The sequence below is a fragment of the Crocuta crocuta genome, unplaced genomic scaffold (assembly GCF_008692635.1).
Source record: "Crocuta crocuta isolate KB4526 unplaced genomic scaffold, BGI_CrCroc_1.0 scaffold179, whole genome shotgun sequence".
NCBI lineage: Eukaryota > Metazoa > Chordata > Mammalia > Carnivora > Hyaenidae > Crocuta > Crocuta crocuta.
Window position 1 is genome coordinate 17,418,528 of NW_027551568.1, and position 25,110 is coordinate 17,443,637.

General features: G+C 39.7%; 1 protein-coding gene across 1 annotated transcript in view; it reads right to left on the reverse strand.

Annotated features, from left to right (window-relative positions):
• The window catches only part of ADGRA3 (adhesion G protein-coupled receptor A3), a gene marked incomplete at its 5' end in the record, with an annotated part of 126,599 nt that overhangs the window by 7,645 nt on the left and 93,844 nt on the right, over positions 1-25,110 (reverse strand). Inside the window, 4 exons of the mRNA XM_077750467.1 lie at positions 6,995-7,118; positions 8,198-8,322; positions 18,284-18,492; positions 18,704-18,917. Of these exons, the coding sequence (XP_077606593.1) occupies positions 6,995-7,118; positions 8,198-8,322; positions 18,284-18,492; positions 18,704-18,917 (672 nt within the window). The remainder of the gene's footprint in view (positions 1-6,994; positions 7,119-8,197; positions 8,323-18,283; positions 18,493-18,703; positions 18,918-25,110) is intronic.

Consider the following 25,110-nt stretch of genomic DNA (forward strand, 5'->3'; position numbering starts at 1 on the left):
TGTGGTTCATGAGTTTGAGCCCTGCGTCTGGCTCTGTGCTGACAGCTCAGACCCTGGAGTTGGCTTTGGATTCTTTGTTTTCCTCTCTCTCTGCCCCTCCCCTAGTGCATGCGTGCGTGCGCTCTCTCTCTCTCTCTCTAAAAAATAAATAAGCATTAAAAAAAATTAAAAGTACACGTGGAAGGTCTGTAAAGTTTGGGAGTAAGTAATCTAATTCATAGGGCATGTAAATGATTAATGAAGTCACCTGACCTCAGGACATCAGTTTCCAAAACTGTAAAATGGATATATAATAATTACCCTAAAGAGCTGCAATTTGGAGCGCCTGGGTGGCTCAGTCGGTTAAGTGTCTGACTTCAGCTCAGGTCATGATCTCCCAGTTCGTGGGTTCGAGCCTCACGTCAGGCTCTGTGCTGTTTCAGATTCTGTGTCTCCCTCTCTCTCTGACCCTCCTCTGCTCACGCTCTCGCTCTCTCTCTCAGAAATAAAACGTCAAAAAAAAAAGTTGCACTTTAAGGACATCTGTGTGGCTCAGTCAGTTACGTGCCTGACTCTTGATTTCAGCTCAGGTCATGATCTCACGGTTTGTGAGTTTGAGCCCTGAGTCAGGCTCCATGCTGACGCTGCAGAGCCTCCTTGCGATCCTCTCTCTCTTCTCTCAAAATAAACTTTAAAAAATTAAAACTTAAAAAAAAAGAGCTGCACTTTATATATAGGCTATCTAAGCACTCTCACAAACTAGAGACCAAACATTTTAACAACCATATTTTTAACCAATGAACCTAAGATATTATCCCATGTGTATAGCAAGTGTGCAAAAAATTATCTTTAATATTCACGTAATCATGTATGAATACATACAAAATAATAATAGCTTCCACTAATGACTGCCTGCTATGTGCCAAAAAACGTATTAGACAATTTGTACGCGCTACCACTTATCCTTCTAACGTCACCATTCAGTAAGTGTTATTAACCTTGAGTTGCAGTCAAGGACACTGTGGCTGAGGTCAGCTGGTCAGTGGCAGGCCTGCAACGGAAACTCACGCCTGCTGGTTTCCAAATCCCATGGCCCTTCTATTACGCCATGTGGTCACTGAACAGTGAAGCCCAATGGTTNAACTAACAGCCCCAGTGATTTGGGGCAAGTTGTTTCAATTCCCCAAGACTCAATTTCTGTACTGATGAAAGAGATGAGTAAGAAGTACCTCCCAGGGTTAACATGAAAGTTAAGATAACACATTTGCAGTAGTTGGCAAATCGACTCTTAATATTCACTGATTAAATTTCCCCAATGCATTTCACGTGTCATTGCAGAAGAACTCTAGATAAGAGATACAAAAGGACACCAGAGAAGGTCAGCCGGCACGGCGTTTAATAGATTAAATCATGGAAAGGTAGAGCGACAAGGGGACTTAGGTAAGATCTGACCAAGTCTTTTCACTGCACAGCTAAGAAAACCAAGGACCAGAAAATTTAGTTATCAGACAATTATCTGGCAGCACATCACGGCCCAGAACCTTCCCAACCTGGAGTCAACAGTCCTCCTGGCTCCTCAGCTTCTTACTGTCACTCAGCTTCTTACTCCCCTTTGGCTCCTTTTGCCAAGGAGAGTAAAGGCTGTAGAATGTACCCATGGTACCATCTGGAACGGACTTATGACACAGGGTGGGAAGGGCCTGGCTGATGCCTGTGCACCCTGAATAGCCTCAACCAATCACTGTGGGTGGGGAGGAAACTATATTAGGACCCATTTTCGCCATTCATAAAATACACGAGCACTAAGAAGGGAGATAAGAAACACAAAACTACATTCATCAGGTGCATATATAAAACTGCATGTAAGATATGTACACCTTAGGGTTGTGTTTTAGAACCTTAGGATTTCAGCTGGAAGAACCTTAATGGTCATTGAAGTTAATTAGCCGAACCCACTATTTTACAGAAGAAGCATTAAGTCCCTACTAAGTTAAGTGGCTAGTCATACTCGTCATTCTGGAAGACGCGGAATTAGAACCTACCTACTAGTGTCTGGAGCCCCAGGCCAGTGCTGCATGCCTTCTACCAACTCCCACTCGGCTGTCTCCTAACGGAACTACCACAACAGCAGAGCCAAGCCAGGCATGTCTAAGTCAGAAGCAGCAAGAATGTCTTTCATAGAAGAAGGGGAGAACATTGTAAAAACAGAAGAACATGACATATGAAAACATAAAGACTTGCCTCTCCCATTTAAAAAAGAAATAAATAAATCTTTAAATAATGGACCTGGAGCATAGAGACCACAGATACTCCGTACAAATTCCTCTCCTTTTCTTCCTAGAAATGGTATAAAATATCATCCAGGACAATGAAAGGCAGTCATCTTCACAAAGACCTCTTTCTAGTCATTCCTGTAGTGAAATAAGTATGTCTGCTCCGTGAAAACAATGAACAGTTTTAGAGAAAAGTGAGACTACTACCACTGTGTGCTGGGCACTCTCCTATGAGGGGATGCTCAGGATGGCTCCAGGGTTGAATGATTTCTACTATTTGTAAACAGAGGCCTTTTTCTGCTCATTCGCCCAATAAATATTTGCTAAGCATCCAGTATCACCTACTCTAGGTCAGGTCCTGTGCTGATTCCTGGATAAACATAGGTGAATCAAATCAATGGAGTTCCTGCACTTCCAGAGCGTCGAGTCCAGAGTCAGTGAACAAGTAAATGCCAGTTGACTGCAAAGTTCCGGAGGCATCATGGAAATGTAATAAGCACCATAGGATAATGAGGGGAGAGAAAGGGAGGGACGGTATCTCTCAAACAGTACCAGTAAAACTGAGACCTACAAACTGGATGAAGAGAAATCAGAAGCAGGGAAGGGCTGAGAAAACAGAAGACTATCTTCCATGCATGGATTCAGTTGACCCGAGACCCATTCTCTGACCTCTCGTAGGCTCCAATCACGTTTGTTTTTCAACACATACTAATGGCCTATGACAGAAGTATTCTGCAAAGTTGAGAGGTGACTTTGTCACTAATGAGAGCAGTAATAATAGCTACTATCTACTGAGCACTTTCTGTATACTACGTATTCCTGAGTTCCTTAATCCTCTCTACGATTCTTACACACACTTGTTTTAAGGTGGAGTTTGGCTCTATAATACTGGATTAATTGTCAGCCTTAGGATCATGAGACATTTTAATGACTAGACCAAGCATGGCCTGCTTTTATTTAATTAGTTATTCTTTGTAAGCATCGAAGAATCTATCTTGTCTATTTAAGACAAAAGGTAAAGTCTTGATCAAAACCGGTATCAAATAATATAATCCCCTTCACCCCAGGTAATCATTATCCTATACCTTATGTTTATCATCCCTTTGCCTTCCTTCTATAGCTGTACTGTATCTACATATTTCCATTAAAAGTAAGCTGTTGCATTTTAGTTTTTCTTTATAAAAAAAGACTAGGGGGTGGATGATATTTACAGGACTTAATTTTTTCAGGTATATTCCTAAGACTTACTCATATTGTTATACATTGTTGTAATTCATTAGTTCTGACTGTTGCATGATATCACAGTTTATTCATCCACTCTCTCTCCGATGGGCATTTGGGTTGCTTCCAGGTTTTTTCTATTGTGCACTGTGCTATGAATATTCATGTGCATGCATATACTCCTACACACACACACACACACACACACACACACACACAGTCTGTTGCAAATGGGTGAGCTCACTCTTTGATTCCAGGAAAGCTCCCAGAATCAGCATACATTCCCACCCACGATGTATAAAACAGGTGGACCCACATGTTCTTCATGACCTAGCACTGTCAGGCTTGATTTTTGCTGACAGAAAAGGCATAAATGTTACCTCACTGTCTTAATTTGCATCTCCATAGCCACCCACGCTGCTGAGCACCTCTTTCCGTGTACACTGCCTGACTGTGCATATATTCTCCTCTACGAGCACCTCTTTCCGTGTACACTGCCTGACTGTGCATATATTCCCCTCTATGAAAAGCCTGTCCACTCTTGCCACCTTTACTACTGGGTTGTTTGGGGCAGGCATTCTCATTGATTATAGTTTTAATGTATTTTTTATTCTAATGCCCTTTCAGTAGTATGTGTTAAGAAGAGCATCTTCCAGGTAAAACAGGATTTCACTCACGTGGAATTTGAGAAACTCACTAGATGATCATTGATAAAGGAAAGGAAAAATAAGATAAAAACAGAGAGGGAGGCAAACCATAAGAGACTCTTAAATACAGAGAACAAACTGAGGGTTGACTGGGGTGGGGTAAATGGATGATGGGCATGGAGGAGGGAACTTGTTGGGGTGAGCGCTGGGTGTTGTACGCAAGTGATGAATCATGGGAATCCACTCCTGAGGCCAAGACTACACTGTATGTTAATTAACTTGTGTGTAAAAAAAAAAAAAATAATAATAATAATAATAAATAACTTTAGGCTGTCTTTCCACTTTCATCAAGGAATCTTAATTAACAAAAGCTCTTATTTTTAATTCTGTTAAAATGATCTCTCTTCTAATCAATGTCTTTTAGTGTCATAATTAAGACATCCCTTATCCCAAGGACTGTGATATTTCCTAATATGAATTTTAGCATTTTGGCTTAGCCATGGTAGTTTCTAATCCACCTCGAGTTGACATTTTTTTATAAGGGATGACTGTAATGTTTTTCCACATGGATTTTCCCAGCTCCTTTTTATTATACTGCACAGAGGTCTCTCTCTGGCCAGCGGTTGAGGCGCACAACCTCGGTCTCACACCAGAGTTCCCCACGGGTCTGCTGTGGAGTTGCTTTTCTGATTGCACTGGCCCTTCTCCCTACACCAAATGCCACAGCGTTAATGACAAGAGCCCTGTAAGTTCCGATGGTCAGGAGGGCAGTCTCCTTGCTCTACTTTTCCTTTGCAGAAAGGTCTTGGCTATCTTTGTCTTCGCTCCTTTGCTTTTAATGTAAATTTAAAAACCATTTTACTGAGCTTCATAAAAAATTCTTTTATGTATATATTAGTTTCAGAGGAATTGCCACTTCTGATATTAATTAACACTTGGGCCTGTATATCTTTCCATTTACTTAGGTCTTAATACTTATTACAATTTTGCCTGTAAATCGTGAACATCTTTTATTATTTCTTGGTACCTGATGTTCTCTGATACCATATAAACGGCACCTTCACATTAATTATGATTTCTGAGAGTTGTTATTTCTGCAAGCTAGCATCAAACTCTGGAAGTTCACTCCTGGCTAAACCTTCCCATTACTTCAAATAATTTATCTGTAAATTACTGTAGGATTTTTCGTATATAAAAAATCACATAATAACTCAATTATTATTCCCAATTTATGGGTGAGAAAACTGAGACACAGAAAGGTTAAACATTGAAATCACAGGGTCTTAAAGATATATCTGCACCGCCCATGTTCACTGTAACATTATTCACAACAGCCAAGAGATGGAAATAACTTGCAGGTCCATCAACAGATAAATGGATAAATAAAATGTGGTACATCCATACAATGAAATATTATTCAGCCTTAAAAAGGAGGGAAATCCTGTCTCATGCTACAACATGGATGAACCTCGCTCAAGAACCTTACGTGAAGTGAAATAAGCCACTCAGGTGCAGAAGGACTCAATACCGCAGGAGTCCACTTGGACGAGGTATCCAAGTAGTCAAGCTCATAGAGACAGAAAGTAAAACAGGTTGCCCGGAGCAGGGAGGAGATGGGAATAGGAAGTTGCTGTTTAACAGGTACAGTGTTTCAGTCATGCAAGATGAAAAAGTTATAGAAATCTGCTATACAACATTGTACTTAAACTGTACACTTAAAAGTTGACGAAGAGGGTATATCTTTTTGTTCTGTGTTTTTTGCGATTAAAAATCAAAGTTAGAGGTGCCACCAGGTTTGTTAGGTGTCCAACTTTGGCTCAGGTCCTGATCTTGCAGTTTGTGAGTTCAAGGCCCACGTCGGGCTCTCTGCTGTCAGCGCAGAGCCCACTTCAGATCCTCTGTCCCTTTCTCTCTCTGCCCCTCCCCTGCTTGTGTTCTGTCACTCTCAAAATAAGCAAATAAACTTAAAAAACAAATGTTAAATAAATTGCCCATAAAAACAGTAAACAGTAAACCTGAGATCCAAATCCAAGCAGTCTGGACTCTTAATTACGACATGGCACCACTTGCTATAATGCATATGGAAACCACTATTGAAATACAGGAAATATGGAGAATTTTATGTCTATTCATATGTTGAATAATTTTGATTTCTTAGTACTTATCCTATAAGAATACTGTACTAAGGTTACATATAACAATTTATTTGAAGTTAAAAGTTGAATTTTTTAAAACTTTTTAAAATATTTATTTATATTTTGAGAGAGGGGATGGTGCAGAAGAGAAAGAGACAGAATCTGAAGCAGCTCCAGGCTCCAAGCTGTCAGCACAGAGCCCGACACACGGCTCAACGCCACAAGCCACGAGATTATGAACTGAGCCGAAGTAGGACACCTAACCAGCTGAGCCACCCAGGTGCCCCAAAAGCTGAATATTTAAAAATTTATCATATTTACCATATGTAACAAGTTTCTGATTTTTATATCTTATGGTTAAATCTTTTTTAAATTCTACCTTTTTCATAAATAGATGAAATAATTTTTAGAACTCTACGGTCAGAAAACACACTTTTCTCTTAGCTGAAGTCAGGGTCTTACAATTTTTTTTAATTAGATATCTGCTATCATTACAGACATCAAGCAGCAATGACCTCCCCAGGATGAGGAGACAAGCTCCCTACATCAGATGTTCAATTGTGAACTAAGAGTTCAAAACCTGAAGTATACCAGCAAAACCTGTAAGTGACAGGCACTTGGCTTAACTTTCATTAAAGAAAAAACAATCTGAAGAAGCATTTTTCCTTTTACAGTTAATAAAACATGAAATTACTTTCTAATATTTTTTTTTTCATTTCAGCTTTTCATTTGGACTTACCGCTTGGCAGACACTGGCATTTCTGGTTTGAGTTACTCCTCCCACAAAGATCACACAGGTCAGGAAAATATGAAAGCACAAGTTCACAAGCATGTGCCAGCCCTTGAGACTGATCCTAATCAAACTGTTAAAAGAAAAATAAACACTAATATTCAGCCATTTGAAGCAGGATACTATAATATTCATCCACAAGTTAGCAATTTCAACGGCATAAAAGGCCAAATGTAAATGTTTTAAGCTTAAACATTTTTCTTAGATATACTATCACACACACAGGATTTGAGACATTTAACTCCATATAGTTTCTTAACATTTAACTTCTACACTAAAACTGGCAAATCATTTATGGAACTACCGCACCCAGTAAAGGCTAAACAAATTCTCCGTAATAAGAAATATCTGGGCTCTGTTAGTTATGATGTCTTATGACAGCTGGGTTGCTTGTTTGCTTTCTAGATGTTTCTGCAAGGTGCCAATCTCTACTTTTTCTGACCTACCAGGATAACATGTCTAAATGCCCAGTGCATTTCTTCCTGGCCTTTCATAGCAAAATGCTGAAATCTTTCTTTCTTTCTTTGTTTAACGTCAAAATCTACTTTTGTTTCTTAACTAAATGTCAAGAAATGCCATATATGTCCAGCTTAAATAGGAAAACACATTCTGGCAAAACCTCTTGCGAAGTGAATTTTTGCTTAGCAAATCCCTTTAGTTCATTATTTCTTACCATGAAATAAGTTTCTGTGGCTCTGCCTCCAATTAACAGAAACCATATCCCACATTTAAATGCCACAAACTTTCTTACAAATGCCATCTTTAAAATAAAGAATATCACAACATGCAAAAAGTCATAAAATAGCAGCACCACCATAGTCTGGTGCTTGAAGACACATCTACAGGTAACAAGCCTCCAGCTCCCCTCACCCACTGCTATCCCCATGCCTCACCTCCCCGCCCCCGACACGTCCCTCCCATGTTCTCTCCCAGATGCAAACAGACGGGATGCTATAAAAGATGGATTTACCATTGCATGCACTAATTACTTATGCCTCAAACCGCATGAAATGAAGGAGGCTTGACGTGTTCTCAAAGAAATGCTCTTCCTCTAGAAGGACAGCATGGTGTCCAGCTCAGTTTTATCCTAATTCAATGTGAAATGACCTCCTCCAACTCAAAGTCCTCCATTCGCCAAGTTTCCTTTCTTACCTGTGATGGTATATGTAACTGGCGATGACTGCCAAGAGGCTCAAGAGAAGAATGACAGCGGTGGTATATACCACGGGGTGCAGCAGACTGGCTGCCGGGGTGTAGAGCTCAGATCCCGTCAAATCCTGGGGGGAAAGAAGAAAGGGTCTTTCCAAGAGCACTTTTCTGGACATGCAGAGATTTTCTCCAGAGACTAAAACACTCTGACCTTTATTATGTCTTCATTTTATTCAAGGACCGATGTTTCATGCTATTTTCCTCACAACTTACTCTGCCTTCCTGACTCCCATTGTGTAAACTACTATGGCATATATATTTACGCTCTGTGTGTGTGTATGCATGTGTGTACACACACACACTCTCTCTCTCTCTCTCTCTTTGTTCTGTGTCTGCTTTGCAAATCTGAATACTGACTCTGCTATGAGGGTAACAAAGAGGTATCAGCAGCCTGTGATAAGGCCCAGCCTAGTAGCACCTCTATGACAACCAAGCCTAAAGAGACCTTCCCAACCATCTGCAGGCAAGCTCAGCTCCAAGTCCAACACATCCAAGTGGACTAAACACTTGTAAGACACTGGGGACAGAGTGGTAAGCTACGGTTCCTGCCCTTGAAGAAATGCAAGTCACAGGGGAGAGAGACACACAATCAGATCACAACAATGTCTAAGGATGGTAAAGGCAACATGGTTTTGGGACCAAAGAGCTGACAAAACAATTCTATAAATAACAGCAAATGACTTATACAGCATTTATGGCAATCCAGGCACTGTGCCAGCACTTTACACTAAGTAACACTATGAGGTGCGTGTATCACTGGCGCCATTTTTTAGTTTGAACACTGAGGAACAGAAAGGTTAAATTCCGTGAGGATTAGGTCTATGAGAACGAGGCAGACAGTGGTCCCACTAAAATGAAAACAGTAGACACCTTAAGGCTTCCTTCCTTATACAGCACCAAAGCAGGCTGGGAAGGGGCCTCCCACCCTAGCCATGGCCACCAGGCCAGACAACCAGGATCGGAGAAGTCCAAGCTGCAGAGTCACCAGATCCTGTCACTAAATTATCCTTCTAAACAGACTCTGGAGGGTACAAAATGGCAACGGGAGGCGGGAAGTAATTCACGGTAAATACATCTTTAATTCGAAGTTGCCGGACACATCCAGAAAAGTTAGATGGAAAAGGGGGCAAATTCTCCCACAGAAGAATGGGAAGTCGACAGTACAATTATGGATCGAAAAAGATCCTATCAGAACACCTTAACAAGCCCCTCACTGTAACAAATGATGAGCAGAGGCCCATGGAGCCTGACGAAAATCACAGTTAATAGCAAAGGGGAGATACAACACGAGAAGCTGAATTCCAGTCTGAGTGCTCCAGTGCGCTGTGATGCGTCTCAACCCTGCAATTCATCTATTTATTTGACAAATGTTAAGTGGGTACCCACCACGGCCAGGCCCTATGCCAAGCACCGGGTGGGTATTCAGGGAAGCGCAGGACACAGTCCCAGCCCTCGAGAGGGGACAGGCCATAAATTCAGGACCAAATAGAGAAAACACAAGAGAAAAAGCCCTATCGCCACAAAGTCTGAGCAACTGCCCTTGTGAGATGCCCACAAGATCAGTCGATGGTACAGAGCCTTGGTGTATTCACATTTTGCCACAAGTCCAGAGTATCGATGGGAAATTCAAAAACACACTGGCGTAACGAGAACCAGTTAGATGCTAGTAAAGGCAGACACATTTCCTCTTCATTTGTATAGGAAGCTACTGTTCCAGTGCACAATTAGTAACTGAAGATAAGCCTTCAATAGGTTAGGATTTGGTCCCCAGACCCCTTCCAGGAACCACTCATTGTACGTTCCTCTAGGAAATGTTCAGGACATGTCACCACTTACTTGCTAGCTACGTGATTCTGGAGCGGTTACCCCACTATACAGTGAAGGCACTGCCCATCACCTGGCAAGGTCTGGGCTGGAGCAGGGCAGTGGGGGGGGAGGGGGGCGGGACATGGAAACTACCTTCCATGGGCCTTGTTGAGAGTAATAACATGGTGGCTACAGAATATCTAATGAAACATCAAAGTGCCAATTCAGTTCTCAAAGTATACCGCGTATAACATTTACATTTAAAAGCCAGCACCGTGGAGCCTGGGTGGCTCACTCTGGTAAGCGTCCCACTCTTGATTTAGGCTCAGGTCACGATCTCACAGTTTGTGAGATCGAGCCCCGCGTCGGACTCTGTACTCACAGCCTGCAGCCTGGTTGGGAGTCTTTCTCTCTGTCCTTACCATCCCTCAATATAAATAAATAGACAATTTTTAAAATAAAATTAAAAAAACAGTATTTTTCAAAACCGTAATAGAACACAGTATAAGAAAGGAAGTAGAGGTTGAAATAAAGGGCAAAGTCTTCTAATTCCAAGTGATGTCTAGAGAAAGGCACGGGTGCTACAGTCCTTAGTCTCACAGGACACTGCTTCTATTGGAGCATATTTATTTACCTTGAGAGAGAGAGAGAGAGAGAGACACAGAGACAGAGACAGAGCAGGAGTTGGGGTCATGGCCAGAGTGAGAGGGAGAGAGAGAGAATCCCAAGCAGACTCCGCACTGTCAGCACAGAGCCTGACATAGGGCTCAGACTCACGAACGGCGAGATCCTGACCTGACCTCACAACTTAACCGACTGAGCCACCCAGGCGCCCTACTGGGGCATTTTTGATGGTCTCAACGAACTGACCTGCCCAAATGGAAGAGAACTCCTGCTGAGAGACTGACCGGGGAAGGGGGTAAAGTGCCAGACAGTAAACACTTAACATTAGGCTTTGAGGGCCAAGAGGGAAATTGAGGCTATTATGCAAGTACCTATTAACCACTTAATATATAACCATTTAAAACAAAGCAGCTGACTGGTCTTGGCCACCATGGTTTACAGACCTCAGGTATAAAGGAAATAAAATAAGCTAAGAAAAGCTCCTGTCTTGATGGCACTAAAATATGAGAATACAAGACTACTGAGGCAACTGAGAAGATTAGAACACTAGAGAAGTTAAATATCTAAAGTAACAAAATAGAAACCTGAATTAAAATTGTTTTGTTATATATATATAAGCTTTGTGACACTATAACAGAAAGATCACTAATACACTGCCCAATTATGACCACCAGGGGGCACCTGCAAGAAGAAAAGTAAAACCCACATTTGCAAGTGTTCACAACAGACCATCAGAGTGATACCGGCCACACTTCTTTATGGTACGAAGTTTAAGAAAATAATGGAGAAAGAAAGTGCAAAGTATAGTTTTCCACAGAAGCTAACTTCGCCAATGCAGGGAGAGAGTAGCCAAACACCTGAAGGTGTACTACCCCCACCAAAAAAAAAAAAAAAAAATCACTAAGATGATGATTAAGGACCCAAATAAATGGAAGAAGAGTTTTGCATGTTACTTCTAGCCCAAGACTAGTTACTAAATATAAAATCGCCAGCATTTTAAATAATCCATTGTCACTGTATCAATAAGAAGAATAATTATAGGGGCACCTGGGTGGCTCAGTCAGTTAAGTGTCTGACTCTTGGTTTTAGTTCAAGTCATGATCTCAGTTTCGTGAGTGTGAGCCCCACGTCAGGCTCTGTGCTGGCAGGGCGGGGCCTGCTTGGGATTCTCTCTCCCTCTCTGTCTGCCCCTCCCCTGCTTGTGCTATCTCTGTCTCCCTCAAATAAATAAACTTTAAAAAGAAAAAAACAAAAGAATAACTATCAATCTGTGATTATGTAAACTCACCATGATCTCAACAATGGAATCAACTTCAAAGAAAATACCTCAGGGTATTCCCCTGCTTGTCAGACTACAAAGAATTATTAAAACGCTCACCAAAAATAAAATTTAGAAGTAGATCTAAAATAAAAAATGAAAAAATAAGAAAGGATATGACCTCTACACTGCTTTTAATTTTTCCCCTACAGAGCAAAGAAGAACATGAAGAGTGTGGTCCCCCTACCTCACACCATACACAAAGGTCAATTCCAGTGGAATCATGGACCTATATGTAAAAGATAAAATGCATTAAAGCTTCTTAAAGAAAACAAAGAATATCTTCATAATCTTGAGACAGGAAGAGTTTTTTAAAAGAAGAAATAAAAAGCACTAACTATAAAAAGCAAAACCTTAGAAAAATTAAGAAACTCTGTTCATAAAAAGACAACATTAAAAGAGAGAAAGGAAAAAGTCACTTTTAAAGACTGAATGTTTGTCCTCCTCCCAAATCCATGTGTTGAAATCCTAACTCCCAATGTGATGGTATTAGGAGGTGGGGTCTTTGGGAGGCGATCAGGACAGGAGCCTGGCCGTATGACGGGGATTGGCACCTTTACAGAAGGAACTGCAGACAGCTCCCCTGCCCTTCCCACCACGTGAGGACACAGGGAAAAGATGACGTCTGGAAACCAACAAGCAGGCCCTCACCTGAATCTGCCGGCACCTTAATCTTGGACTTCCCACCTCCAGAACTGTGAGAAATAAATGCCTGTTGTTTATAAACCACCCAGCCTCCAGTACTCTGTTACAACAGCCCAAACTCATTAAGGCAGGTGCAGACTGGGAGAAAATACTTTTTTTTAAGTTTATTTATTTATTTATTTTGAGAGAAAGAGCACACACATGCAAGCAGAGGAGGGGCAGAGAGGGAGGGGCAGAGAGAGAGGGGGAGAGACAGAGGGGGAGAGGGAGAAAGGCAGAGGGGGGCGAGAGGAAGAGAAAGAGAGAGAGAGAGAGAGAGAGAGAGAGAGAGAGAATTCCAAGCAGGCTCCGTGCTATTAGTGCAGATCCTGACACGGGGCTCGATATCACGAACCATGATATCATGACATGAGCTGAAATCAAGAGTTGGAAGCTCAACCAACTGAGCCACTCAGGAGCCCCTCAGAGAAGACATCTTAAACACATAAATCCAACAAACAGCTCCTATTCACAATTTGTATCAAGCATTCCTGTAAGTCAGTTAGAAAAAAATAGATAACCAAATTAAAAAATAGGCGAGACTTATATGTAAAATCTTAAAAACAAAACAATACAAATGAACACCACCACCACCTCCACCAACAAAAAAACCAACCTCACAAAGAGAGATCATTTTTGTGGTTCCTGAAGGCAGGGCATTGTGGGGGACAGGAGGACTGGATGAAGATGGTTAAGGTACAAACGTCCAGTTAGAAGCTAACACTACTGTAGAGTATATTTGAAAGTTGCTGAGGGAGTAGAGCTTCAAACTTTTCTTTCTTTCTTTTTTTGGTATCTATATGAGATAAAAGATGTTCATTAAACTTCCTGTGGTGATCATATCATAATATATGGAAGCCAATTCATTACACTGTGCACTTTACACAATGTTGCACGTCAATTATATCTCAATAAAACTGAAAGAAAATAAAAATCTAAGATAAGGAAAACAAATAGGCAAGATTTGAGCAAGAACTTCACAAAATGGGATACCCAAACTGACAATAAGAAAACAGAGAGGTGCTCAGCACCATTAGTCAACAGAGAATGACAAATTAAAACCACAATGATATATCACAGTATCACCACCAAAGTCTAAAATTAAAGACTTATACTGCTGACCACTGGCAAGGATGTGGCGCAATGAAAATGCTCATTACTGGGAAGACTATAAACCAAAATAACCACTCTGGTCAACTGTATGGCATTAGCTACCAAAGCTAAATATACAGATAGCCTACAATCCGGTAATTCTGCGCCTGAGTGCCTCTGCCCATCAAAAACCAAGCACATGAATAGCAGGTTTTTTTGATTGCCAGAACCTAGCAACAGCTCAAATGCCCATAAAGAGTGGGACAGACAGGTTTTGGCATTTTCCTCCAGTGAAGTATGTAGCAATGAAAGAGAATACATTGCTGCCATATGTAAAAACAGAGATATATTTTGCAGATGTAATGATGGGAAAGGTACCAGATATAAAAGAGTACATGCTGTAAAATTCCAACTTTATGAAGCTGAAAAACAGGTAAAACTGATCTATGGTGATAGACATAAGGGGATGGGGAGACAGCTCTTGAGATGATGGTAGAGTTAACTAAAAAGAAGCACAGAAGCGCTAAGGAGCACTCAAGCAGGAATCCTGATCTTGATGGTAGCCAAATGGGCATATTCACATAAAAATATCATTAAACCATATACTTCAGATCTATCTGTGCACTCTGCCCAAAGCCTCCACTGAACAAAACTGGTCCCCCACTGATTACCAATCCCACCTTAGAAAATTTATCCTGCAGATTTTCTATTAAATGTGTGAAATAATATTGTGCAAGAAGATTACTAGAAACAAAAGAGAGGAATACCTAAATAAATCATGGTAGGGGCAGAAGTAATATTCAACAGTGAAAACGAATGAGGAAGATACAGAAAAATTTTTGAAAGGAGATTTAGTAGCGTGATTAAGTACAGAGATTTCTGGAGTCTGAATTCAAATCTCAGTTCCGACACTAACTTTGTCAAGTTGGGCGGTGCTTAACCTCACTATGCCTCAGTTTCTCAATCTGCAACCAGGCGGTAATGGTAACAGTACTAGACCTCATGAGGTAGCTATGATGACGAAATAAGTTAATAACTTATAAGTTAATAAGTTAATGACTTCAGAAGAATGCCCAGTACATGAGCACTTACTGAAAACTAGCCACCAGAATTGTAACATAAATTGTTCCACGGACATCATCTGCATCATTAGATACATGGAAAAAAAGCAGGGCTTGAAACAATGTTTGCAGCATGTAAAATGGAAGAAAAGAAGACTACCTATTCATTTCGTTTCAACAAACATGAACATCTCTTCAACAATAGGCAAGAAACATATTAGTGACAGGTTACCTACTTTGTGCAGAATGACTATGATGGGGGAGAGGGTGGAGGTCATTTTCACTATATGTATATGTGCAGAAATAATTAAAATGTTTGATCCTTGTGAATGTAATACCTATTTAAGAATTATAAAAAAACAAACGGTGTTAACATTCACTTTCAGTTATAGAATAGAGGAAGCCATGGTTTGCTTTCATTCAGCAGGTTTTATATAAACAAAAATTCAAAGCTGCACTAGACAGATGTAAAAACAAATGAGAACTCTCTAGTTCCACATATTTCTGTGTGAATGCGATGCCAAAAGGGAGCCAAGGTACACAGGTTATTTCATCTTTCATTAAAGTATTAAGTGCTCCACAGTCTGACCCTACTCATTTTCTCCTTGCCTTCTACTCATCCCAACTTCTAGGATTCCTCCTGCCTCAATCCTGCTATTTCTGATCATATCATTCAACCAAACCCAATTTCTACCCAAGTTTTTTCTGTGGCTCCCGTTGTGATGGAGGGTAGACACAACTGATTACAACAGAACATCTACTAAACAAAACTATGGCATCTATTACAGATTTGCAAACCAATACATTCTTTCTGTCTCATTGTTTTCAATACAAAATTCTTTAAATTTTTAAAAATTGTTTAATGTTTTACTTATTTCTGAGAGAGAGAGACAGCATGAGCAGGGGAGGGGCAGAGAGAGGGAGACACAGAATCTGAAGCAGGCTCTAGGCTCTGAGCTGTCAGCACAGAGCCCGATGCAGGGCTTGAACCCATGAACCGTGAGATCATGACCTGAGCCGAAGTTGGATGGTTAACCGACTGAGCCACCCAGACACCCCAATACAAAATTCTTTAAAACCAGATCAGGAAAAAGCTTTTAATAGCCAAAATAGGGACTGAGATTTGCATATTAAGCCATACATGAAGACAGCTTTCAAGAAAAATAGGATTTTATCTATTATTCTAAATAGTGTCAGATAAGGAAAAAAGATGCTGACTTCCAATATTTAGAAGATATTTCTCTTATCTTAGACGTATATTTATTTAAGAGTAGGTATAATTTAATTAGCTTTGCCTTTATATTTAATTAGCATCTCTAAAAATCCCATGCACTAACTTTACTATAATTTTGTCAATAATTTCAGATACATTCCCCTTTACAGCCTCTAGGTGGCAGAGTTATAATTTTAAAAAGCAAAGGAAAGGATATTCTTTGAAAATAGAAAAATACCTCAGTACTGTATTTTAGCTTTAAATAAGAACTGTGTATTACATTTTTTAAAAGATTAAAAGCATGAATGATAAAATAGCTTATTCTTTCTAGAAAAGGATTATACCAATTTAAATAGTTTAGAAGAACGGTTAGGAAGTTTAAAAATAGATGCTTTAAACTAGTATTAAATAAAAATAAAAGTTTCAAACGTGCAGTATCATGTCATTAACAGTGAAGCTTATAAAATGCCTTCTGTGTGTTTTATTTCATTTATTTTACCCAACTTTTTATGATTATTATATAAAGTTCAGACAATGCTGTATCTTTACTATTTCTCCTCCAGTATGTCCCAGTTTCATGTTGTTTTAAAAGCAAAACCTGAATGACAAAACATTTTCAAAATGAAAGAAAATGCCTCATACTTTAATTAATGCTTCCTGCTTTAATGTGAAAGGTTACTACAAAATAATAAAATGTGAAATTAAAGAAACCACACTCAGACTTACAAACATCAAACATCTTCTGTTTGTCAGAAGCCTAAAAATTAACAAGAACCAAGCATGAGAAAGAGATAAATGACTTAAACAAATATGGTGGAGTCAAGACTAGTATAGACTCCACCGTCAGCTGAGCTAAATACACACGTTAATGGAGGTCACTAAAAGACCATCCTTACACCCAGCTGAATAATAGTCACTCCTCTGCCTGTCTGACCAGATGCTGGGTCAGTATATGCTTAGCCGAGTTGCAAAGAAAAAGCCAAAAAAGTTCAGGAAAATCTATCCTACTTCAAGCTTCCTTTAAGATCACTTCTAGCGGTAAACGCACTTTTGTTTAAGAAAAGAAGAATTTACAAAAATTAAGATATATCATGTTGCGAGATTTTTCAGCTTTGAGACAATATTGTCTTGATAACAGATTTATAGCTGGGGCAGGAACATAAACATAAGCTTCCCCACTCCCAGGCTAGCTTTGTATGACTTCCTAGAAATGCCTTTCAGATTCCTACGTAATTCCTTCTACTGTTCTCCAAATGCATGTGTATGTACCTCATGTATATACTGTAATATACAATATAAACTAGCATGGACAAGTTCATAATTGCCAGCTCAGGAATCAGATTCACTTAGGTGAGTCACTAATACAAGACCTGTTCCTATAAGTTCATATACATCTATACACTGTAGTTTCCCTGAGACTAAAGAAACTGGCTACCAGAGACTGACAGGTATGAACAGAGGTAAATAACAGAAAACAACAGCAGCTTGATTAGCATTAAAAGTGAAGAGACCTTGGTACACCTGGGTGGCTCAATTGGTTAAGCGTCCGACTTCAGCTCATGTCATCATCTCACGGTTCGTGGGTTCGAGCCCCACGTCGGGCTCTGTGCTGACAGCTCAGAGCCTGGAGCCTGCTTCGGATTCTGTGTCTCCCTCTCTCTCTGCTCCTCCCCTGCTCACACTGCCCCCTCCTCCTATACTCTCAAAAATAAATAAAAACCTTAAAAAAATTTTTTTTAAGTGAAAAGACCTTAACTGTGTCAATACCGTCAGTTACAATAGCTAAATGGCAACTACCACTGTTACTTTAAATTCAAGAGTCTAAAAATCATGATGTGTGGTGGGAGTAGGTGCAAAATAACAAAGAAGGAAACTCCGTCACTATCCACTGTGTATCTCTGGGCAAATGAGTCACTCTTTCCTCGTGAAGAGTTAAGACTACACAGACCCAAATGTCCCCAAATTTTCAGAAGGTCAAAGTTTAGTTGAACTGACTCACTTATAAACTTTACTGAAAATCCCTATAACCAAATTCAATCCCATACACTGCATTTAATGGTAACTTAATTTCCCTTTTAACTCAGAATTACACCAAGTATCGCCCCTTAACTAAAGGTAACAATTTATGTTAAAAGTTCTTTTAAAAAAATCTTCATTTGAGTTTAACTACGCGTAGGGAAAAAATTAGGAAATTTAGTGTTTATGTGCATAAAGTTTAACAACTGCCATACCATTAAAACTGCATAGTTACTAAGGGAGCTGCACTGAATGGTAGTGATATTTTCATCCGAGTAGAGTATATGGCACCCATCTGACTTCCAGCCTCCTTGTCCGTTCAGCAAATCAAAATCCCACTGGGCGGCCACGGCATCTGCTCCATGCGCGATGCGACGCAGCGTCACATTAACAGGGATGTGGTGGGTATCTACATTCACGCCATCTGGAGAAAATGGGAAATAACAATATTTCTGAGACAAACTTCATAAACAATGAAATGTCAGCTTATACTCTAATGGGTACTCTGCAGTATCTTTTTTCACGAGTGACTCATTAAAACGAGAAGGAACAGAATTAAGCATTTTTAGGGACGGTATATCATTAAAGTCACATTGTCCAGTAACTCCAGGGTAACATATGCCTATGTAACGAACCTATTTTGGTGAGGATCACTGGGGTGACCACTGTACGCCGTTTTCCATCATCAGCCAAATTTGTTGAATTCCCGGTGGCTGGAAAAAGCTTTCCGTTGCGGAAGGCGAGGAGTTGAAGCTTATAGAGAGAGTCATCGGTTGGTCTGACTTCCCTTTTTTGCTTTGGTGAGAAAAGGGAAGGAGGAAGCTGAATGGAAGCTTCCACGATAGTATTCTGAATATACATAAAAAACAAAAGCGAAGAAAGGTTGCCACATTAGCATGCAGAACCCAGGAAGCATATTTTAGACAGTTGTGCATGTTTCCTATTTGTATACTGAACAGTTTTTATCTTAAAAATATATACATTTTAGTATATATACAAAATTTAATAGTTAAAACAATTTATCAATTAAGTGAAATATCTGAACACCACACAAAAACACAGAGGAAAAGAAGCATAAAATAAAGAGGAATACGTACTCTAATTCAGAGAATTGAAGTAGTAAATAAGCAATTATTTCAAAGTGCAAAGTGAATTTTCCCATGATAACACATACTGCTGAAGTCAATGCATTAAACAGATCAGGGATATCTCAGTGATCACTCTTTCTATCAATTTTACAGTGATCAATTACAGAAATAAGCACCAATGCAGCATATCGCAAATCTGAGTTTAATTAATTTGGATTTATGGAACTCTAAGGTGATTTATGACGGATTCAAACTGTCAAACAACAACAACAACAACAAAGAAATTCTACAGACTTATTAGAAACTTAGATTCAAGCAAACTCTTATCTTAGCAGAAGTATCCCAGAGAGTAAGAACACATTGTGTCAGAAAAAAAACATAGTAACAAATAGAAAAGGTGGCAATGCTGGCTGCTGCTGAGTATGTTTTACATACTTCTTTAATAGAGATTTTTAAATTATAAATTATTCAGCATTCAATAAAAAATAAATCCATATGCTAGGGAGGCAAATAATTAACCTTCTGAAAAGATTCCCTATTTTAAGAATTTATCTCAAAGTTTTCCTCTTAGCACCAATCTCTCTCCAATCCAATGTCCACGATAGCAACAGAATTTCCTCTTAGGAAATACATCTCACCCCACTGGGTGTTATATGGAAACCAACTTGACAATAAACTATTTAAGAAAAAACAAAAGCAAATGTCAATATATATGTCCACAAAAAGACTGGTACATAAATGTACACAGTAACTTTATTCATAATAACCAAAACCTGGAAACAGACCAGATGTCCATTAATATGAGAATGAATGAAAAGACAAAACTGTGGTATATTCATACAATGGTATGCTACTAACCAATAAAAAGAATCGACTACTGATACCAAAAAAAAAAAAAAAAGAAATGAAACGAGAAAACAGAAAGAAAAGAAAAGAAAAGAAAAGAGAAAAGAAACTCAGAGAAAAAAGAAATACATCTCAGGGATGCCTGGGTGGCTTAGTTGGTTAAGCATCCAACTTTGGCTCAGGTCATGATCTCACGGTTCATGAGTTGGAGGCCTGCATTGGGCTCTGTGCTGACAGCTCAGAGCCTGGAGCCTGCTTCAGATTCTGTATCTCCCTCTCTCTCTGCCCCTCCCCTGCTCATGCACTGTCCCTCTATCAAAAATAAATAATAAAACATTAAAAAATGTTTTAAAAATACATCTGACCTTGTTAAAGAACACCTCGGTTCTCCAACGTTTAGGGACCAATGCCCCCAATCTTAAGGACATCATATAATTTGGCTAAAATCTACATCTCAAATTCATCTTCTAAAATACCCTATATCTCCACCTTGAATTCTTTAATCATCGAGATTTCCTACGTGTTTTATGCCACTGTGTGTGCTGCACGTGCTGGGACCCCTTGCTGAAATGCTCTACTACTGTTTCATCTGGCAAACTTTTGAACTAGGTGAATCCGATTTCTAGCAAGATCATTCTGCAGGCAATGTCAAAGATGGGTCAGGGTAAAAAAGCGGCTGACAGCTAGGAGAAAGACATCTTTAGAACAGGGTTTTTGGATGATTAATTACACTGCTTTTCCAGTTAGCTGCTCCCTCTTGTGGCCTCATGCGGGATTCTGCACACACATCTCCTAGGGCTCATATGTGTACTCTCACAATTAACTCACAGACTGCGCCTTTAACCAGAGTAGCAGGATTTTTGAGCACAGATAATCTCCCTTATGTTTCTGGACCCTCTATGTTAATAATAGTTCCTGGCACTTGTATTTGATAAAAGTAACCCATTGATTGTAAAACTAATGAAAGTCTGTGTGGTATGATTATATTTTTAAAAAGGTTCTATTTAAGCAAGTGATTAACTTTAAAATTAGTTTTTAACTGCTGTGCTCAGAACAGTATTGCAACATACTGGAAACACACAAATATCTGGTGAATAAAGTATTTTGAAAGTTTGAATATTAGAAGTTTGAATATTTATTTTAAATTGAAGATGCCAAGAAGATATTTGGTAGAAATATTTTGCCTAAGAAAAATAGACAAAAAGGGGTGCTTGGGTGGCTCAGTTGGCTAAGCAGCCAACTTCAGCTCAGGTTATGATCTCACGGGTTGTGAGTTCGAGTCCGGCGTCGGGCCCTGTGCTGACAGCTCAGAGCCTGGAGTCTGCTTCCAATTCTGTGTCTCCCTCTCTCTTTGCCCCTCCGCCATTCACACTCTGTCTCTCTCTCAAAAATAAAAATTAAAATAATATTTTTAAATACACAAAAAGATTTTCACTATTCTCACTTAAAAATATAACCTGATGGAGAAACAATGTTTCTTATAAACCCACTTGCTAATCTAGTAAATTTCTATTACATGTATAAATTTATTTTTAAATAGGTGTGCAAAAAAAGGGAAATACATCAACAGATGGATTAGTTAAAAGGTCAAAATCCTGATAAAGCATTATATACTGGACATTTATTAAACTTGAGAACCATAAACTTCAAGAAAATAATTTTGCTGTCAACACAAAATGACTCAAAGACAAAGCACAGGGGACTCTGGGAAAGCATTATACCAAATTAATTTCAAAAAGAAGACATTCTGACATTTTCTAAAAAAAGCTGGAAAAAAGGAAATGGCATCTATAATTCCTAAAAGTGAGAAAATGTTTTCTATCCAACTTTAAACTTGTAAAACCATACAAACAACAACAAATAGTAAAAACTTAAAGAACAGATCGTTGAGAGATGAAAGCTACATATTCAAGGCTGTACATATTTTAGCTTCGGAAATAATCCTTTAAAGTCCAATAAGGAATACCACTAACTAATAATTACAGGTGACCTGGGATGGAGAGAGGAAGGTGAGGGGTGTTGGAAAAGCTGTATCATTTGGATTTTTATGGGAAGAATATGATATTTGTGTATTTAATGTCTTTAAAAGAAGTGATCATTTATTATGAAAATGTAAAATAATGAAAAAAATCACTGAGGGACACTCACTTGTTACATTTATCATGATTTTACCTTCTGCCACTTGACTCTAGTTCCTTTAACCCTCTATGCATTTTTAAAATGTATAGATTGCAGCAATGGAAAGATATAAACATGGCAATTAGAGCTAATGAGTTAGAAAAACCTCTCTTAAACCCCTTTGGGAAATACTGTGTATGGTTTTGGCGTCTAATTTTTATTATTGCAGATCACATGCTGCCCCTGGGGATAAGCACACAGGATCTGAAATAAGAAACCAGGATATGGGTCCCAGCCTCACCACTTAGTGGCAACTTAACTCTGCACAGTTTTGTTTATATCTCTGGGTCTCATCTGTCACAGGCAGCTAATGATCTTTCTAACAAACGGTTGTAAGGACCACATGGGATCATGACCATGACAAGCTAAGAGGCCGCATCACTGCGGGCAGTATTTTTATTACTCTTACTACCGCAGGGTAGGGAATGGCTCTCTGGAGGCTGGGGCAACAGAACACGCCTTAAAGCTAGTGACTTCCCAGCAATAATCTAGAACCTCATCAGATTGTGACTTCCACAATTCACTGTTAGTATTAAATTCAATACTAAAAATTGACAAAATATGAACAGACATAAAATGAACGTTATCGCAGAGCTCTTACTATTGTATTGGCAAAATTCACGTATATTTTCCTATTTACAATGACATTAAACCAAGAAGAACCTAAGTATAATGGGTGTTCACTCCAATACTTCTACTGGATTTTAACACCTTTCTTTATGAAACAATCTGAATGTCTGCCACTGTGTAATTAACAAGTTAAATTTTTCTGAAATGCTAACTTTGTTCAATTCTGCAGATTTCTAACACAAATTTGAGTAAGTCAAAGCGGTACCACCTGACTTAAAACAATAAAATACTAATTGATTCATATTGTCTTAACTATCTACTCCCTTGATTTTAAACAGATATGATACACCCTAATTTTGTTATAGTTATTAACCGCGTGCCACTTTTTGATTATCTCACTGCTAAAGATTAACAGGAATTACATTTGTCTTCAGAATGAAGTTTTTACTAACTGACTTTCCTTGCTAATTAAGCTTTGGCTGTTAAATTTTATTCAACAGTACTTATTGGATATTTTGTTACTCGGTATCAGGGCACCGTGCAGAATCTGGAGATAAAACAATGAATAAGCCACGGACCCTGCCTCAAATATTGATAAGCGAACAGGGGAGAGGCAATAGGAATAAAACAAAATAAGAGCTAACATTTATTAAGTCCTTACTCTGCGCTGGACACTACTGTAAATGTCTACACATTTGTCTCCTCTAATCCTCTAACTCTTTGAGTTAGCTACTATTTCCTGATACCTATGTAACAAATGAAGAACTGACATTCAGAGAGGTGAAGGTACTTGCTCAAGTTTGCACAGCTCTTAAGAAAGGCAATCTCGGGGCGCCTGGGTGGCTTAGTCGGTTAAGCATCCGACTTTCGCTTAGGTCATGATCTCGCGGTTCGTGGGTTCGAGCCCCGCNGAAAGGCAATCTCTGGCTGCAGAGACCAGAGCACCGTATCCCATGGCTTCCCACTCTAACTCAGCTGCCCATATTACTGGCTTCAAATTACTCTGGAGAATGAAGAAAGCACTATGGAACCAACAGGCAGTGATGAATTCTCAGAAAGAGAAGGAAGGTACTATTTGAAGGAGTCTTAGAAACAGAGTAGCAAGGCTTTCACTAGTCAAGGATGGGAAAGAGGGCGGTAAAGGGGGCAGAAAGGAGGGCAGGGGCCATGAAGACATACACCACTGGTCTGGAAAGTTAGAGAACTTCAGTTGGAATCTCGGGAAAGGGAAACACTGGGATGTGTCAAGAAAGACTGATTTCTAAATTCCAGTCGAGGAAACTTTAAAGAACCAGTTCTTCCAGCCTATATTACAGCTGACTTCAAAATACAAGCAATTTCTAAAAGCTCTCAGTGGGTTACTGAAAACAGATACCGTTGGGTGATGCTAACATAATCTGTTATGGCACCAACAGGAGAAGAAAGCATTTGGTTAAGAAAAAAGAACCGATATGGTGCTTTAAGAGTCAGAGGACAGCTAATTCAGTCTCCACCTGGCCGGCCGACTGAGGCCAGGCACTGGCACTCACTGGTGACTCAGGCACTGTGCCCTCCAGCAAACCTCAGTCTCCGGTGTAAGAGGCATGAAATCCATTTGGCTCCTGTGTGTAACACACGATAATAAAGAGATGCACGGAGTGCTACAAAGTAAGGAAGAGAAATGAAGGAGATAAGGGTGGGAGAGGACAGACAGGATGGCATTAGGGAAGATTTCTTGATGGTGACATTTCCGCACAAACAACCAAATTGCTGGGAAGGGGGGAAAGAGGAGGAGCCGAGAAGTCTAGCAGAAGAATTAGCAGGGGACTGCCTAAGAGGCTGGGAGAGGAACTCTGAGGGGTTTGGTGTTAGTGGACAGAAGAAAGGAGGCAGGAAGAGATATGGGGTGGGCGCAGATAAAGCCAAAGGATGAAGTTATCAGACAGACAGCCTCCAGAGCGACACATGAATATTTATCAGAGGATATGCCGGGTCAATTTCCACATCAGGCAGATCCAGGGATAATGCTAACAACATGAACCATGTGAAATGACACGGACACGAACAAGCTGAACAGCCTCTGCAAACAGGAAGCCTCCTGGAGACCCTCTGCTCTGCAGCCCTGGAAGTTGTTACTAAAGGGTGGACAGACTGGGTGGTGTTCCCAGAAGGGCTGAGGAGACGCTCAGGGAACTGGCAAGGCAGCTTGCGGTAGAGAATAGGAAAAGTACTTCAGTACTTTACTGTCATGGTTGAATTGGGACATGTTGGTTGAAAGTCAGATCTAGGTAGAAGGATAGATTATAGAAGAAGGATGGATTTTGTTTTTAATGTTCTATTTTTGAGAGAGAGAAACAGAGCACGAGCAGGGGAGGGGCAGA